Here is an 18,723-nt window from a genome sequence, read left to right as displayed (position 1 = left end):
TTTATTTTTTAGAGAGCGAGCGAGAGAGAAACAGCATGAGAGGGGAGAGGGTCAGAGGGAGAAGCAGGCTCCCCGCTGAGCCGGGAGCCCGATGCGGGACTCGATCCCAGGACCCCGGGATCATGACCCGAGCCGAAGGCAGACACCTAACCATCTGAGCCACCCAGGCGCCCCCTGCTGGGATTTCTTGAAGGAGCCAGGCTCTCCACCTTTCTGAAGCACAGAACACAGGTTCTTCATAACATCCCATTTTTTGAATAGCAGATAGTCAGCGTAGAGCATCCGAAATCTGTGTTCACATAGAAATAGCAATCTCCTGTATTTGTTTTTAAGCCTCTCTGCTCTTCGAAATCCCTCTTCAGAGAAAATAAAGGAAATGGCCATTTACAAAGGGACCCACAGAGTGTCCAACAAGCACAGACTTGATGTGTCACTGCTTAGACAACGGCAGCTAAATGTCCAGCTGCTGTGGTTTGCATGTTGCAACAAATCCAAGAAAATACACTGAATGGCCACAAAACATGGCCATGGCCATTAAAAAAAAAAAAAGACAAATAATCTTGGTTTTCAGGCTCAGATCTGAAAAAAGTGGCTCTGGGAACTTTTTTGGTCTCCCTTTCCTGATCCCCTTCCTTCAATTCTCTAGGCAGTAAAATAATGATCTTACAGTTTATTGGTTTTGGTCTTCTCCAAATTGGCATGGGCACTGGGTTAGTCAGGTTCATGACTCCCTACCACTCCACTTGCTTTTTCTTCTCCCTTTTGATGACTTGCCATATACTTCCTTCATCCTGTAGGACCTCACTTCAAGGACATCTTGAAGTTTTCTCTGCTTCAAACTTTACGCCCACTATCAGAAAGAGCCAAGAGTCAATTATGCTCCTTTTCTCCCACTGTGGTTTTAGGTAATTATGTTTGCATGGCATTTATCATATTCAATTTTCATTCTAGATACACTGGAATAATCATGGGGGCTTTAGAACCAGACAAACTTGGGTTCAAATTCCAGCTCTGCCAACCATGTAATTATAGGTGAGTTACTCCAACTGCCAATCAGTTTTCTTACTGTGACGTGATAATAATCGTCCTTTTAAGATTGTAGCCTGAATGTCTGGGATAGAGAAGATGATTGATTAACAGAAGTCCTCTTCACTCCCCTTCCTGATAGTGTTTGACTTATTTTGCCATTCCTGTAAGTGTGTTGGTGTTTGGCACAGAAAGAATTCCTAAGTACCTAGTTATTGAAGAAATGAATAAGACCTCTCCAAGAGAGTATATTACATGTCATGAATTTTTCATCTTGAAAGAAGCAAACCACCCTTCTCAACCTTGATCTATATTCCTAGCCATGAATTTTGTGATTTTTATTTGTAATTCAGTTTTCAAGTTTTTGGGGGGGTCTCAGAAGCTCACAGATTGTAATTAGAACAATCAGTCACTGTTGCTCAAATGGCCCATAGCCCTTTGGTCTAGCAACGTTCAGGTTATTTTCAGCCACGTATCTTATTTTGAAGTAAGAACAATTTGTCTCAGATAATTTCCCCCTTACTCTCTCGGATGTTCTCCACTTCTCGGAGTACTCACCTGACATTTCCTGAGTGTATAGTATGTATTGGGAGCTGGGGATACAAAGACAAATGAGACATGGTCCTTCCCCTTTGTCAGGGAACAAAATGAACCACTCCAAAATATGCCTCTTTGGCATAGGGATTAACAGAAATAAGTTTTATCTGAGTGACCCATCTGCATGGTGGGGCAAACATTTAATTGTCAAACATCTGCTCTTCTTGCCACCCTGTGAAGTGCATTCTTGTCCTCTGAAATCCCAGATCCGTTCCCCCTTTTCCTTAGTTCAGAATGACATATAGACCTCATTTTGCCTGTCTTTGGAATTTCCATGTCTATGTGGATTGCCATATGTACACCTATTAAATTTGATTTTCTCCTATTACTCTGTCTTATGTCAATTTGATTCTTAGTCCAGCTAGAAGGATCTTTGAAGGGACGGGAACTCTTGCTCCCCAACAATTGTTCCCACATCAGGACCTTTGCAACTACTTTTCCCTCTGCCAAAACTTCCTTCCCTCAGACATTCATATGCTTGGCTCCTGACTATCCTTCAGGCCTCAGCTCAGATGCCTCCTCTTCTAAAATATCACCCTGACCACCCAATCTGAAGTAGCTCCCAGTCACTCTCACTCACTATTTGCCCTGCTTTATTGGAGAGTTTCATTGCATTTGATAAATTAGACTCCAAAATCTATTCCATCCTCTTTCCAGGACACTTTCCTGTATTGTGGAGGCTGGAAATTTCTCCTCTCCTTCGTTTCAGGGCCACCCCAACCAGTCCAGGGAGTCAGATTTCAACTCACCAGGATAATAAGAATTCTTGTCATTTTTTATGGTCTGTCCTCATGAGTGCTCTGACTGGTGGCAGCCGAGCAGAATTGGCCTGTCTAGAATCTGGGTACAGGCTACCTCTCAATCCCCAAAGTGAGACTTAGATCACTCAGTCTTCCAGGAGTTAAGACCTCAACTCTAGAATCTCTACTTAATTTAGATGCGGTGTATTTTTTTTCTTGGACATCAAGAGCAGGAAGAAGACACAAGTTTCAAATCAACAGAAGAACGTAAGGACATTTTGGAATTTATAAAAAGAATATTAAGCCTCCCTCCTTCGAAATGTTGCATTTCCTCTGTGTGACATTGTTGCTGCTTTAGTTAGCCCTTCAATTCTTGCACATCTGTGCATGTTCTTCTTGGATGAAGTAGATAAAGGATGTCTCCTGAGACACTTGGTTCCCACCATCTTAAAGTCATTGCATAATTTTCCTGATGCCTTTAGCATTTGTTATTCAACATAATGTATTACTTGTACTCTCTGGGATCTTGGAAAACTGCTTTTTTTTAATTGTGGGAAAATCTCTCCCCCACAGTTTTACTTCAACATTTTTGGAAAGGCTCTGAAAGTGGTGTCAATCTGGATAGAAGGAGGGGAAACCAACAAGTGAGCTGGAATGGAATCAAGCATGGAGATCGGAATAAGACGGAGTTGGGGACAGGGAGACACAAGCCATGTCTCCTTGACGTCCTACACCTGGTTGAAAACTAAAGATATTGGTCCATTAGCTGGGGTATTGTTTCCACCAAGCCAATCAATTTACTTTAATTGAATGCTTCCCTTGAATACTATTTTGTTGGATCTTTACACAACCAAAGGAAAGGCAAAACAAACAAACAAAAAAACAAAGGAAGTTAGAAGAATATTATAGGCTATAAGCGAGATGAGGAGGAAAAGGATGGATAGAGTAAGATTGACCACAAGGAGCAAGGAATGATTTTTAGCACAGCAATGTTCCCTGTCTTCTGTGGCCTGCAGATATAATGGGCTGCTCCAGGTTGGGGGTAAAACCTGCAGAGCTAGTCTGTGCTTTTAGTTTCTAATTTCCCCACCGACTTCAGAAATGTCAACATCTGCCATGGGGTCACCAAACATTTCATAGTTCACCATGCTCTGTGTGGCACCGAGTCTGTGATACAGCAGATGACCTCTGCAGGTGTATCGGTTGAAGCCAACCCCAGATGTTGGTCCCACATGAAGCCATGTGAAGGGCTGGCAGGCTTTTCCTTGCAAGAGAGAAAGTACAAAACGTAAGCTCAGGTTGGCACAACTGTCACTTTCATTTGTCCACAGACCTGGTTGTCTGTAATGTTAAGGCTGGTTCGATCCACAGGCCGAGTAAAAAGCCGCTTAGCGCTGAAATTCTGCTCCCGTCGGGATGTCTCTCCCACTGACCCCCCAGATAACTTCAAAGAAGAAAACAGAGCTAGTTTGTATTATTTCTTTGGGTTGTGATGTGAAGTCTTCTATGACTTAGTTTGCTTGTTTGTTTTGTCTTTCCTTTGGTTGTGTAGAGATGAACAAAATAGTATTCAAGGGAAACATTCAATTAAAGTAAATTGATTGGCTTGGTAGAAACAATACCTCTGCTAATGGATCCAGATCTTTCTTTTTCTTTTTTTTTTTAAAGATTTTATTTATTTATTTGAGAGAGAGAGAATGAGAGAGAGAGCATGAGAGGGGGGAGGGTCAGAGGGAGAAGCAGACTCCCCGCCGAGCAGGGAGCCCGATGTAGGACTCGATCCCGCGTCTCCAGGATCATGACCTGAGCCGAAGGCAGTCGCCCAACTAACTGAGCCACCCAGGTGTCCCCAGATCTTTATTTTTCAACCAGCTGTAGGACGTCAAGGAGACATGGCTTGTGTCTGAAAATAAGTCTGTTTGGTGTTGTTATTTACAGATACCTTGGATGGCCCTTAGGAAATGTGGTGAAACAGGTCCATGTCGATGCATCCTTGAGAACTGAGGCCCTATGGGAGAGAGAGGGAGCCATCTCGGGCAGGGGAGCACTTCTTGGAGTCACTGGACGCTGGTTAACAGCTGAACAGCAGCTGACGCTGTTACTGCATTTGTCGCTTTGGGTGGTCGCGGTAACCCTCTGAGGTGGGTACTAGTAGGCTCCGTGCTGAAGACAGTAAACTAGGGGTGCACAAGTAGTAAATGGTAGACCCCAGACTGAATTTAGGTCGACCTTTAAACCACTGTGCCACACTGCATCAGTTGCTGAAGGCAGGAACTGAGTTTTGCTCATGTTTTCGTCCTTAGCTGTGTCCCCCAACCACACAGACTCTAAGCCGAGGGTGGGTGATGGCCCAGAAAGACTGAAGAGATGACCCAAGATGGCGATGGAGATGTAGGTTTACTGGGGGGACCTTATGCACTGGGTGTCCAGGAGCAGCGACTGGGACAAAGCATCCGCTGCAGGGACCCATCTGCAGTGAGGTTGCATAGCATGGTAACTCGCTTCGCAACTACTCACTCGTAGCTTCTCCCCTTCTTGCACGAGCAGCGCTCCCAGGAGAGCAAAGCCTGCCATCTGGATAGTCTTCGTTACAAAGGAGCCCCTCCAGGTTGGCCACCCCTGGAGCCCTGACCTTGAACACTGAATAGCATGTCCTTTGGCATATTCTGCTTGGTAGGAATACAGAGGGAGGACAGGATCCCTACCTTCTCAAGAGAGATTAAAGGGGCAATCAGGGTGCGCTTGCACAAACCAGCCTGCCGGCACATACCACACACCAGCACAAGATGAGCAAATGGACCTTGGGAAGAGAGCGTGGGAGGCGTGCTCTCCAGAACAGAATTTTCTGAGCTGCTCAAAATTATCTGAGTCTGAGAGGGTCAGGGATTCCAAAGGGAAGAAAGGACATGCAAAGTCAGAACCAGAGGTGAAATCTGCTCAGAGAATCATCTTCACAACTCAGAAAATCTTGTTTAACTACATTTTATGCAAGGTAATCACAGCCAGTATTTAAAACAACAACAACAACACCACTGTTCTAGGAAATGTCTCTGTTTGCCACCACCTTTAACTTCCTTAATCATGGTGTGGTGTTTTTTCTTTCTTTACATTTGGTAACATGTTGATGAAAGCAGTAAACTAGCTCTTATATCAGAACTTTTTTCAATTTGATTTCAATGAATTTGTAAATAGGGAGGCCACTTAGTCGAGAAAAAGACACGTGAAAATACTTGAAATAGAGAATGTATTTCAAAACTGCACATACAAGATTTGTATTTCCCACCAACTTGGTCATTTGACTTCTTACTACATGGATCAATATTAGACCAAGTGGCAAATATCCACAAAAGGTCAGTTACAAAAACAGGCAACTCTAAAGCCTTGATTTTAAAATACAATGAAAGTGGGACTTCACTGATTCACAGAAATTCAAAAAGTACAATAAATTCCTAATAGCAATTATCAGACTATGTCTATACTATTGATTGTTACCAGCAGATACGTTTTCAAATATATTGATATCAGATATTATGGCCAATGATGGTTTAATATTTTTAAGCCATAAGAATATACACGAAAATCTATTTTAAAAAGTATGATGCTTTTGACATGATCACTTAAAGTTCTTACTAAAATACCAGCTTCACAAAGTATCAAACTTGTAGAAGAATAAATGTACGGACTTCCCAGCCTAGGTTAGAAAAAAGTATTTTTTAAGGTTTTGATAAATTAGACAAAATGTGCTTATGGTACTCAAAAAAAAAAAATGAAACGACCTCATAAAAGTAAATTTATTTATTCAGTATTGTACAGAAAAGTGGAATCGGGGTGACCTGCAGAGACACAGAGGCAGTGACTGGGAGGAGGGCTCAGCCACGGGCCTCTGTCCACGTGGTAGCTGGGACTGCCCAGGCATTGCTCCCCCCTCCTCTCCACCACAGGAAGAACCATGTCGGTGTTTATAATACAGTTGCTAAAAATATGACATTGATGCTATAAAAATCAATGTCTTAAAAAATAACCACATGCTTGAATGGAAACATAGGGTATTTGGGCTTTAAGGGTCTTCCTGTGGGAGGAGTTTCCTCCTCACTGAAGGGTCAAGTTCTTCCTCAAAGTCATCCAGCTCCTGTTCCTTGGAGAGTTCCAGGAAAACCTGAGATGGACAAGAAATAAAGGGGGAGAGATGCCACACTGCCTCCGTAGCTCCAAGTGAGTGCAAAGCGTCCGCTCATGTTGTACATTTAAAGTGCATGAATGAACCGAGTCACGCACACTGACCCACCTGCTCCAGGGTGGACTGGGAGAGGCTGTACTCCTCCAGGTCGAAGCTCTGTTTAACTGCAGAAGGACGGACGGACGTTAGGAGTTCATCTATTTTTATACCCAGACAGTCTCAGAAGTCAGCATACCGTACAAATAGCAATTTTTAAAAAATCTTACATAAAAATGTTTAGATAAAAATGTTCCTGATTTAAGTATGGCATGCAGTTAAAAATACACCCATGCATTCACTTGGGTTTGGGGAGAAAAGTATGCACGCTATGCTCATTTAGCACAGTGTTGGAGATTTCTACTTAAGCAGGAAACAGTGCTGCAAAGGTTTCCTTCCCGGTACGTGTGAGCTAGTGCTTTTGCACACTGAGCATAAGAAGAGGTGGAAGGAAGACATGTTTTGCAAAGGGAAGCCTCAGAAGATTATGCAGAAAGATGTCTGAGGTTTCCTGGGGAGCAGGTATCCTTTGTGACCCTCTTTCTACCGTGACCTCTTGCTCCTAAGTGAGTTGAAAACCTTTCTCCTTGACCAGAATAGATGGGAAGGGTAGTCAGAGCCCTGATAGGAGGCAGCAGCCTGGAAATGTCACCAACCGTACCAGGCCAGTACTGGCCACGGTGCCAATCTGGGAGTGTTTGCATGATCACGTGGTCCAGAAGGTTGGGGTGCTCGGCGCAGAGAATGGAAAGGGGGTGTCCCTGTGGCCATCAATGCTATCGGCAGGAGTACAAAGAGTCTTCTAGAACCAGGAGACTTGAATCTCTTCCCTAGGGAAGGTGACAAGCAGGCAAAAAGGTCACTGAGCCGTGACAATGAAAAGAGCATATACGGAGGGAGTTCCGGCTAGCACAGTTCAGAGAGGCAGAGTTAATGAGCTCAGGTGGCAAGACAAACACGGGGTGGTGATGACAGATGCAGTGTGGCTAGCTGTGAAGTGCAACAGACACAGGAAGATTGTTTTAATAACCAGACAGGAGGCCAGTTTCTTAATACACAGCCTAAGGCCATAAGTAACATGCAAGTCCATATAAAATTAAACTGTAAACATGCATCATGCATCAATGTTCCCAAAGAAAGTGTCCTCCTTGAATGCATACACAACTGAATTTTGATTTAGGTTTTCCCTATATGAATATATACACACACACATATATATATATACATATATACAAAAACACATGCAAAAACCCCACAAAGCAAAAGTAAAATCACTCCCATTAAGCCCCTGCCCCCCAACACCCCAACACAGAATACCTCCACTTCTTTGATTTTTTTGTGCCCCTAAAGTTCAATTGGCAATTTTTAACTTTAAAAATTAACACCTTAGAGGCGCCTGGGTGGCACAGTCAATTAAGTGTCTGACTCTTGATTTTGGCTCAGGTCAGGATCTCAGGGTCGTGGGATCAAGCCCCGTGTTGGGCTCCATGCTGAGCACGGAGTCTGCTTGAGATTCTCTCTCTCTCTCCCCCACTCTGCCCACTCGTGCTCTCTTTCTCTTAAAATAAATAAACAAATAAAATCTTTAAAATTAACACCTTAGCTCCCATTCTGTTCTTGTCAGGCCGATGGATTAGTCTATGATCTGGAATTATCTGCTTCCTGGGATCTCATTTCAAAGTTTATCGCTCTTACCCTTCTCTAACGTGCAGAAAGCTTGTGCTAAAGGTCGCACATTTTCCACTGGCAGTTTATAGACCATCACAGAAGAGTACCTGCAGGGACAGAGGCGGGGCTGAGGCTGATACCACTTGCAGGGCCAAGCTGGCTGCGACCCTGTCTCTGGTCGTTACCCTGATAAATAAGAGTCAGTGTGGGGCAGGCGAAATGCCTAGGGTGAGGCTGTTCACAAGGAGAACCTGGTGAGGGGAGAGGCTCGGGATGGAGAGGAGCGGGTATGGGGCAGATGAAACGTGGACATTTCCAAAGTTGCCTGCCACCTTATCTTTTCAGCTGAACACTTGCTTCTCAAGCTTCATCTTCCACCAGGGACTGATGCTACATAGTTTCTTAAAGTCACTCAACTCAGGTGGGGGTCTAGGTCTTTTCTCTAGAGAACTCTTACCTCTCCAACCTTGCCCCATGTTACCCAAACTACTTTTTTCTTTTTATTATGTTATGTTAATCACCATCCATTACATCATTAGTTTTTGATGCAGTGTTCCATGATTCATTGCCAAACTACTTTTCTAATTTAGGTTATCAATGAGTCTCTGATGAGGAGACTGGAAATCGCCAGGAATTCAGCACCAAATAATGTTCGGGAACAGTTTTTTGGTTTTTTTTTTAAATAATTTGTTACCCAGATTAATGTTTGTCTTTTCATCATTTGAAAATCAGGAAGATTTTGATTTCATTTCATAAGATACTGTTTCCTCTATTTATGGGGTGATCATTCTCATCTATTCTGCTCATTCCCTGTGCCTTTATGACCTATTTCTATTTGGTCGTGGGCTGCACATTGAGGTACAGCATTTGCTTTGACATTTATACTCCAGTGTAGAAATATATTTTCCCACCATATTGTTATGACTTATTATTACTCTTTTCTATCTGTTTTCCCCCCTAACTCCTAAATCATCTGTCTTCTGCAGTAAATTCGAGGTGTTAAAAATGACTCTAACATTAATCTTTGATTTCTACTGTATGATTTTCCTGAGAACTGTTCCATGACCAGACTGTGCATAAAATTGGAAGTGTTAATAGATTTGAAAGAAAATAATTAGCTTTCTATTCTACCTATGCCCCTTGTTAGCTGTCGTGTGACTTAACTTCTCAGTTTCCTATGCTTAAAGATAACAGTCAATTCCATTTATTAAGGTCCTTGTAGTGGCCAGACGCTCACAATGCTTTTTTGAAATCATCTCATTTTTCACTGGAAAAACAGTGTCTACCCTGGAAAGTTTCAGTGCAGATTAAATACGACAGCACAAGACCAGGACGGTATCTTGCAGCTAGTAAGACTGCAACACATGCTACCTCTGATTTTCCATCCAGCTCTCCTCTTCTCTAATTTAGTTTCTGCAGTGTCCAACAGATACTTTCTTTTAGGTTTCCTTTTGGGCTAAATATGGACTCTAATGACAACAAATGAATGAAACCAGCAAGGAAAAGCTGACATTTGGTATCAAATCAAACTCAGCAGCCAACTTTACCTTTCCTGCCGGGCAGCCTGGGGGAAAACCCTCAGAATTTCACGATGGAGGCTTTCCCTCTGCTCCGGGGTCTTCACCTTCATCTCCAGCAGATAATTCTTACCAAATTTACTCTTCAGGTGTTGGATGGAACCGATACATCTGGAGGTCAGAGGAGGATGAGGTCGTCACAGAAAGGGGAAAGAGACCGGGCACACAATGTTTGAGACTCCTGATTTGCTGCTAGGGTTGTCTCCAGGGTGTCACTGTTAGACCCAGATGCAGTAGCTACAGTCGTGCTGTGCGCGGACAAACTCCTCCAGCCATGCACCTGTTGCCGGCGGGGGGGAGTGTGGGCGGGGACGGGCACCCACCTCAGCTCCCCGGACACCACGATGGCCACGCGATCACACACGGCCTCAGCCTCTGCCATGTAGTGGGTCGTCAGGAGGGCGCCCCTCTCTGTGTCTTTGAAGGTGGCCCGGATCACCTGCCTAAATCGTCAAAAGACCATTTGCAGTGAAGAAAGATTTCGAATTAATCATAGATGGGCGGGGAGAAGAATTTTTAACCGGCATGCCTGTGAGTAATTAGCAAAAGGAGCTCAAGCAAGGGAGGACCCTTGAGAGGGCAGGTGGGAGGAGGAAGGGCGAGCCAGGTGAGGGCGTGAGGCGGAGGCAGGCACTAGAAGAGGAGCTGTCCGGGAACACAGAGTTTATCCCGAGCTTGTGTTGAGAGAGAAATGCTGAGCAAGAGATTGTTCATGAAAGGGCTGTGCCAGAGAGACAGAATTCAACAACAGGGGGGGTCACAACCTAGTAGGAGAAAATAAATGCAGAATAAATATTCAAGATAACATCCGGAACCCGCCCCCACCTTTACAGCCTAATGGGAATTACCATTCCCCCCTCCCCCAGCACTGGCCACGGCCCCCGTGGCCCAGGGATGCACCACCCCTACCTAATGAAAGATCACTGGGCCAGTGGTACTACTTACAGTGAGTGTGTCTGGGTCCTGCCAATGTTTATTTTTTCTTCAATGATGAAATATTATCAGGGAGAGGGTTGGTGTTTGTTTCGCAAAATATTGGTGTTACTAATGATATTGAGAGGTGTTCTCCCTTCCCCCGCCCCCCACATTAAGAAACAGTTTAAGGGACCATTTTTACACAAGTAAAACAATTCACAAATTTCCTGCAAGGCTTTGGGGCCGTCCGTGACTGGATAGCGTCCCTCACCACATCTGCTGCTGCCCCTCGGGGTCCACCCCCGTGGACGGCTCGTCCAGAAGCACCACCGATGGGTTTCCCAGGATGCTCAGCGCGAAGCACACCTGGAACGGGAGAGCAGCATGTCTGGCACCGACGTGTGGGATGCGCAGAGTAACACTGAGCCCCCCCCCTTCCTTTATTCCCTCGGATAAGGCCTTCACGGGCAGCTTCAGCTGGTCCTGCAGCTTGAGCGCATCCACCAATCTGGAGCAAACACAATGGAGCATCGCAGTAAGGAAGTTGGTAGGAGGATGGGCCACCCAGCACAGGAATGGGGAGCAGAGCTCAGAAATGCAGTTCAGAAAATAGATGCCAGGCAATTTTTTTAAAAGAGTTTATTTATTTATTGGGGGGGAGGGGCAGAGAGAGAGGGAGAAGCTGACTGCCCACTGAGCAGGGAGCCCAACCCGGGGCTTGATCTCAGGACCCCAGATCATGACCTAAGCTGAAGGCAGACGCTTAACTGACTGAGCCACCTAGGGGCCCCAGGCCAGGCAATCTTAAACTGGCTGGTTTGATCCCTCCAGATAGTTTTCCCTTTTAAAAGAATATAAGCCCATTTCATGATTTTTAAATAGTTGGTCTATGAGAAATACTTTATACTTAAATTTTAGTATTTTTGATAACTTTCACCAATGGTTACTATTTTTATATTTACTATGAGAAGAAAATTAACACTTTGAAATCTGGGAAACCAGTTTCTAGAGGGGAATCTACCCAGTGTGATTTGGGTCAGGGTTCAGTCTCCTGTCCTGAACTGACAGTGAAGCTCCTCACTCCCGACCGTCTCCTGCCCCCGCAGGTATAGAACAGGTGTGGCTCCCACCCACCTCGAGATGGTGATGGCTGCGTCCGCTTTCCTCAGCCCTTTAATGGCAGCAAACACCTCCAGGTGCTCCTTCATGGTCAGATTGGGCCACAGCACGTTCTCCTGGGGACAGTACCCTAGGAAGCCCAAGGAGCCCTCCCCGCTGCTCCCTTTAAGTAGGACCTGCAGAGAAAAGTTCACTCTCAGAGCCTGCCTTCTGGGTTTGTCTTTCCTGCATTTCTCAATGGCTTCTTTTTTTTTTTTTTTTTTAAGATTTTATTTATTTATTTGACAGAGAGAGACACAGCGAGAGAGGGAACACAAGCAGGGGGAGTGGGAGAGAGAGAAGCAAGCTTCCCGCGGAGCAGTGAGCCTGATGTGGGGCTCGATCCCAGGACCCCGGGATCATGACCTGAGCTGAAGGCAGACACTTAACGACTGAGCCACCCAGGCACCCCACAATGGCCTCTTTCTCCTTACAAACCTAGAAAAACTAGAAACTCTCTAAGTCCTAATTGGGCTGAATAATCTATAATCATTCTGTGTTGGAGAGAGGTTGTCAGAGTAAACACATGAAAACAAGTGTGTGCACCCCCTAATCTAAGCTGAAAAATCAAGTATCTCGCAAATATGTCTTGCCATCATGGCCAACCGGTTATATCCATTTTTTTTAATCACAATCAGGAAACAAGTATATGAATTTATGAACGGAATTCCTCACTATTGAACACACTCAGTGAGCGCGTTTCTTTTGAGCACGTAACAAATGTTGTGCTGTCGGCTTTGGATACAGTGGGGAATGGAATAGCCAGCACCCTTGTTACTTGCGTTTTCATTCTGCTGAGCAAATTGGGCAATAAACAAGTAGAAAAATGAACGGCTGGAATACAGACAGCTCCTAAGTGGTGTTGTAATGGAAGTAGTCAGGATGCTGGGGGCGGGGACTAACTAACATCACTAGGTAGGATGATTAGAGAGGGCCCTGTCTGCTGAGGGACCACTGGGGCAGAAGAGGGACAGGGCACCTGCCATGGAAAAGTCCAGACGAAAGGAATTTGGAGCAGAGCAAAGCGCTGTGCCCTGATGAAGCTCGATCTGTTTTTAGACCCGAGGCAAAGCTGGGGGCCTGGTGCAGAGTGAGGAAGGGATATGATAATCGGCCCCTCCGGACGAGCCAGAGGGATGTGGGGAGGGGGGTCCTTCAGCCTTAGTGCAGTAAGAGGTTGTTGAAAATATTGAAGTAGGACGATGGTATTGTTTATAAAGATCACACTGGCTGATCTGATTAAAGCTAATTTCATGACACCCAAAGAGTTCGCTTTGTTAACTCAGATCTTACTTACCTTTTAAATAGTTCATTATCATATATCTGTGAACAGTTACTACCTCCTTTTTTGCCCATGCTTAATGAGAAATGAAATAATGATTTAGGGTCCAGATGGTGACTCAATTGGAGCGTAGTCCCCACTAAGCTAAGGAGTCCAGTTAGGGTTGAGCGAGCCACCAACATCCCTGAGCAGCCCCGTTCACCATCACGTGCTCTCATCTCGGCTTTGGAGGGATTATGAATATTTATTTTCTCCTCCGTCTTTGGTGGCATATTTATCAATCACATTCCTGGAGGTCTTTTCCCTTCTGGGCTTGAGCACCACCCCCTCTCCCCTGGTGTGGTGCCACAGACCTCTCTCTGCCTTATATTCTGTTCTCTAAAATCCCTGGACTTCCTTTCCAAAGGAGCTCTTAAAGTGGTCTATTTTCTGCCATAGAATTTGGGGGGAAATATGTTCTCTATACTCTATTGTGTTGTCTCCCTCTTTACTAAATCTCAGCTCTTTTTCTGGTGTCTGACCATCTTATATGGTTCAACTGCATGTAGGACTCAAGTTCACTTCGTATCCCTGTTGCTCAATTTTGAATCATTCTTTGAAAACACTCCCAAGAAATAGTGTATTTCTACAAAAATATATGTCTCAGGATCCAAGCACTTTGTGGAGGACAATGAATATAATGGCTTAATAAAGGTTTTTTTTTTATTTTAATTCAAGATTAAAGCATTACATACTGGGAAGACAATGCCCACTGAAAGTACAAATCCTGTATGTCAACTATACTTCCATTAAAAAAAAAATCAAGGGGGCGCCTGGGTGGCTCAGTTGGTTAAGCGTCTGCCTTCGGCTCAGGTCATGATCCCAGGGTCCTGGGATCGAGCCCTGCGTCGGGCTCCCTGCTCGGTGGGGAGTCTGCTTCTCCTTCTCCATCTGCCCCTCTCCCTGCTTGTGCTCTGTCTCTCTCTCTCAAATAAATAAATAAAATCTTCAAAAAAAAAAATCAAAACCAAAAATGTAATGTGTTACACTGCACTCACTGTTAATACATGGAAAAAGATGGTTGCCAAGAAAAAAAAAGTGCAACTCCATGTGTTTTATGGTATGATAACTAAGGCCTGTATAGATTCTGATGTTGATTTCTGATCAGATACTGGACATTCCCTCTAGATGTCATTGAAGGCGTAAGTAATTATTCCCTGCCAGTGATTAATTTTTCCATGTATGAACATGTTAACTTTGTGAAGATGTTAGTCTGCAACTTTAACTACTTCTGTCATCTAATGACTAAATGAGATTTGCTCTTTACAAAGCTTTCACATCTTACAAGTTTATTCTGAGCACCACGAGATAGCACATTCTCCGCACAATTCATCTACCTGTCCGGCAGTCAGTTTCGTGTCTCCAGTTACCACCTTAATGGATGTGCTTTTCCCAGCTCCATTGTGTCCTAATAATCCTAAAACCGCACCTGAAAAAAAAATTGGTTGCACTTAATATGAATTGACTTTAATAGTAAAATTAAGAATAAAACATAGTCTGAAGTCTTGCTATGTGACAAGTGTCGTGCTCTGTGCTTTGTATACGGTGTCTCATCTACTCATCAAGCCTGAGAGGCTGTTGTCATAATCCCTGTGTACATATTTGGGGATGGCTCTCAGAGATGAGGTTAGCTGCCCACGGTCACACCGATGGGAAGGGGTAAAGCCCCTCTTGGAAGCCAGTGTGTCAGACTCTGTCTCCTGTGACCCTAAGTACTGTGGTCAGTACACAAAATGAGGTCATCTCAACAGCTGCTGGTCAAGCCTTCAGACTGCACTGGGCACAACCCCAGTTCGTTCTCTTATGAAATAGAACAAACGCTAGGAAATCAATCATGCTCACGAAATAGATACGTCATGGCTTCAGTGGTTTGTTTTAATAGAGTGCTTATGGTTTCCGTGTAGATGCTGATTAATTCAACTTAGAAATGGGACATGTCGAAGGTGCTGTCAAGGTCACCTGCTGATGTGTCTGTGTGGGAAACCAAGAGGCGATGTACAGAACGATTCTCATCAAGACATAATAAAGCTCATGAGGGCCCCAGGCCACCAGGGGAAGGGCCATAGGGGTCAAACCTTTTCTAACACAGAAAGAGACATTTCTTGTGGCGATTTTCTTCTTCCTCTTGGAAAAGCAGCATATCCTTTTCCCTGCATACTCTTTGCGCAGGCAGCTGGAGATAATGACCGGTTTCTGTAGGTAAATCACATCAGACCTTAATTCTCTCCATGAACTTTGAACCTCTGTCCTCCCATTGGTGTGGCCCCTCACAACACAAGCCCTGCCATCACAGGAGACCTTCCATGAGGGGACACCTTTCCTGGCCATTCTCCAATCCTGGTCCTCAGTCTTGGAGAGAAGAGATGGTCGTTTTCCCCTCCTACCAAGGCAGTTACTCAGAAGCACATTATTCTCTGCAGAACAGGAGCAAAGAGACTTGGAGAAGTACTGAGTCCTGCTCTAAGGACAAGACAACGGGCTGCCGACCAGACTTTTCCCTGCAGTCCGTACAGTGCCATTCTCCAAGGAGTAGTGCTAATGTGTCGCTTTTTTCCCATTCTAAAATTCACAAGTTCTGGGGCACCTGGCTGGCTCAGTCAGTGAAGCGTCTGCCTTCAGCTCAGGTCATGATCTCAGGGTCCTGGGATCGAGCCCCACCTAGGACTCCCTGCTCAGCAGAGAGTCTGCTTCTCCCTCTCCCTCTGCCCCGCCTCCCCTCCCCCGACCCCCACCTCCCCTACCCCTGCATGTGGGCTGTTTCAAATAAATAAATAAAATCTTTAAAAAATAAAATAAAGTTCTTTCTTGGCTTTTGCAACTTCAGTTGTACTCCATTTCTTGGTTTTTACTCCGAGGACAACAAACTGAGGTGACGTGACTTTTAATCTGTTTGTTTCAATGTCAACAAGATGATTACTTACTAAAAGGAAGTCATGATCTGTGCTTGTATGGACAGGATTATTTGAGGATCAGACTCGTAGACTGACTACGTTAACTGACCAACGTTGGTGTTATTTGATGAAACGAGTACTGCATAGGTGTTACCTCATCAAAGTTTGTGGAATTCAAGGCATCTGCTGTTCTCATTCTTTCCAGTTGAACATCTTCATCCTCCCCTTCTGGTGCTTCTGGATTTTGATAAACATCATTGCTTCTTGGAGAAATTCTAGAGTCAAGAGCCATCCATGAATCATTGATACGGGGTTTTCATCCTTGTATTAAGAATAGTGCATTCTTTAAATCTTATGCTTTGAGTAGGTTGGGTAATTAATAAACTATCATAACCTCCTTTCAGTGAGGTGACTCTTCCTCCCTTCCCAACCTAGTTCCTATCAAGGGTACTGCTATATTTAGTGACCCTTGCTTCGTACATACCTTTCATCCTACTTATCTGTGGAAGATTCTTTTTCCATTATCACTGGGCAGCTTCGTGTCTATTATCTAACAGAAGATTTTAATAGCATAGTTTAATGATGTAATCTTTCGGGAAACCTTAGCTTTAATACCACTGCCATGTTGGCAGTATTACATTCCCATGGGGATAATGAGTCAGAGTATTTGAAGTCAGGATGGTCTCAGAAAATACAAGTTAGATGCTTGATCTCCTCGGAAACCTGGCCATTTCTTGGGAATGTGTGTCAGATTCACTTTCTCCTCCACTTTAAGTCTGGTCCTTCATACCCATATATAGGTCGTTCTATTCTCTCTTACCTCAATCTAATCCCCCATATTGATCTTAGATTTCTTAAAGGTCATCTTTCTCCTTGCCCCCTCAACTGTCTATAATAGTTAAAGATGAATAGATAAATAGGTAAAGGTCATCTTGCAAGTTGCCCACTCAACTGTCTGTAATAGGTAAAGATGAAACCAATGGGAGACACAGAGGGAATAAGATGCTTATGGCCGTGTCCTTGCACGGTGTAAAAAGACAGTCTCAGCTTTTAAGTCCCATTAATAACTGGACCAATCTGTGATCCACCAGTTGGGCTTCTTACTACCACAGAAAAAGGGGACAATTACTGCTGTCTTTGGCCTATTGATCATTCCATCCTTCCTTCCTGGATTGGCAGCATTCCTTCAACTACGAATCTATTTAAATGGATTGCTATTTAAATTGAAGTAGCGGCATGTAGCTTTTCCCAACCTTTTACTGCACGTGGTGTCAGAGCCCTTAATAATCAATGTTTCAGGTCTGTTTCCCCCTCTACTTAAAATCCTCTCTGATTTAGGTACCTAGATCTCTATTTTTTTGTATTGGCATATGGTTGTTACCTCAGACTTGGCAGTTCTTTACTGACTGTTAATTTATGCAGGAAAAAAATTTTAAGTGTTAATGACTGAAATAAAAGAAGCCAATTTGATCTCTCCCAACCTAAAGAAGGGATCCTTCCTCATTGGTTTCTTTCCAAACTTCCATTCCAGACATCGAAGAATAAAAAGGAAGATGATAAAATGAAGGAAAGGCTAGGAAGAGAGAGAGAGAGAGATGCATGATTAGAAACACTCCAAGAAAAATGTTTCACATCAGAAGTGAATTAGAAGTAGTTGGACTTCTCCAAAGATACAGTTGGAAAAACCATTACGAATTTCCAATGATCTATTTTAAATTTGTGAAACTATCAAATTCACTTTCAATCTTGTTTACAGAGCATTGGAAACAAATATAATTATGGAATACCATTACTTTATGTCACTTATGCTAATACTGGTAGAGTGTTTTCAAAATTTGGGAAGCATATTATCTGGTCAGTCAATCTTTTTTTTTTTTTTTTTTTTTTTTTTTATGCATTTTTTTTTTATTCTTATGTTAATCCCCATACATTACATCATTAGTTCTAGATGAAGTGTTCCATGATTCATTGTTCGTGCACAACACCCAGTGCTCCATGCAGAACGTGCCCTCCTGAATACCCACCACCAGGCCAACCCATCCTCCCACCCCCCTCCCCTCTAGAACCCTCAGTTTGTTTTTCAGAGTCCATCTTCTCTCATGGTTCGTCCACCCCTCCGATTTCCCCTGCTTCATTCCTCCCCTCCCGCTACCTTCTTCTTCTTCTTTTTTTTTTCTTAACATATCTTGCATTATTTGTCTCAGAGGTACAGATTCTGGTCAGTCAATCTTTAGAGAAAAATTTGTTCTGTATTTTACAAATACTTTATCTCCATGGGCTACAAATATCCATATGCTTACCTTAATAAAAAAAAGTTTCACTGTGTGTACAGGAATTAAAAAATTTCAGTATAGTAAACGACACGAAGATTGTTAAAGACAAGTGTGTTCTTACATGGATAAAGAAGATGTGGTATATATATACAATGGAATATTATGCAGCCATCAAAAGGAATGAGATCTTGCCATTTGCAACAACGTGGATGGAACTGGAGGGTATTATGTTGAGTGAAATAAGTCAAACAGAGAAAGACATGTATCATATGATCTCACTGATATGAGGAATTCTTAATCGCAGGAAACAAACTGAGTGTTGTTGGAGTGGGGGGTGGGGTGGG

General features: G+C 43.7%; 2 protein-coding genes across 4 annotated transcripts in view; both read right to left on the bottom strand.

The window, feature by feature from the left end:
* Positions 1-6,143: 6,143 nt before the first annotated feature.
* The window catches only part of LOC102734555 (ATP-binding cassette sub-family A member 9-like), a 135,095-nt gene continuing 122,515 nt past the window's right edge, over positions 6,144-18,723 (bottom strand). The window contains exons 28-34 of one of the 2 annotated variants that reach the window (XR_014140414.1): positions 11,008-11,102; positions 10,145-10,264; positions 9,792-9,932; positions 8,272-8,351; positions 7,238-7,406; positions 6,649-6,704; positions 6,487-6,519 (exon numbers count right to left, since the gene is read on the bottom strand). Coding sequence is in view for 1 of the 2 variants with exons in the window: in XM_081804612.1 (XP_081660738.1) it covers positions 6,421-6,519; positions 6,649-6,704; positions 8,272-8,351; positions 9,792-9,932; positions 10,145-10,264; positions 11,008-11,102 (591 nt within the window). In the remaining variant the exon portion in view is untranslated. Of the gene's footprint in view, positions 6,520-6,648; positions 6,705-7,237; positions 7,407-8,271; positions 8,352-9,791; positions 9,933-10,144; positions 10,265-11,007; positions 11,103-18,723 lie in introns of both variants that reach the window. The other variant, XM_081804612.1, reaches the window with a different exon arrangement.
* LOC145717299 (ABC-type organic anion transporter ABCA8-like) lies at positions 11,175-17,974 on the bottom strand. Of its 2 annotated transcripts, XM_081804644.1 has the most exons (4): positions 17,588-17,974; positions 16,261-16,381; positions 15,291-15,408; positions 14,407-14,644 (listed from the first exon to the last, which is right to left on the bottom strand). In XM_081804644.1, exons 1-4 carry the CDS (start codon positions 17,608-17,610, stop codon positions 14,505-14,507), a joined length of 402 nt encoding a protein of 133 aa, XP_081660770.1. In that variant the 5' UTR covers positions 17,611-17,974; the 3' UTR covers positions 14,407-14,504. The 2 variants fall into 2 exon arrangements, 1 of the variants encoding a protein (XP_081660770.1); XR_014140419.1 differs by lacking the exons at positions 14,407-14,644; positions 15,291-15,408 and adding an exon at positions 11,175-11,244 and having other exon boundaries at positions 16,261-17,974.

Source organism: Leptonychotes weddellii, chromosome 15 (genome assembly GCF_054177405.1).
Source record: "Leptonychotes weddellii isolate Sample4059 chromosome 15, ASM5417740v2, whole genome shotgun sequence".
Classification (NCBI taxonomy): Eukaryota; Metazoa; Chordata; class Mammalia; order Carnivora; family Phocidae; genus Leptonychotes; species Leptonychotes weddellii.
Note: the sequence above shows the minus strand (reverse complement) of the source record. Positions and strands in the feature narration are given on the sequence as shown.

Excerpts from the sequence above, each read along its gene's own strand:
- LOC145717299 (XM_081804644.1), bottom strand. The coding sequence starts at position 17,610 with ATGAGGAAGGATCCCTTCTTTAG. Across the intron at positions 16,382-17,587 it reads AGGAAGGATCCCTTCTTTAG|AATTTCTCCAAGAAGCAATG; the intron begins GTTGGGAGAGAT and ends TCTTGACTCTAG. Across the intron at positions 15,409-16,260 it reads ATTCCACAAACTTTGATGAG|AAACCGGTCATTATCTCCAG; the intron begins GTAACACCTATG and ends ATTTACCTACAG.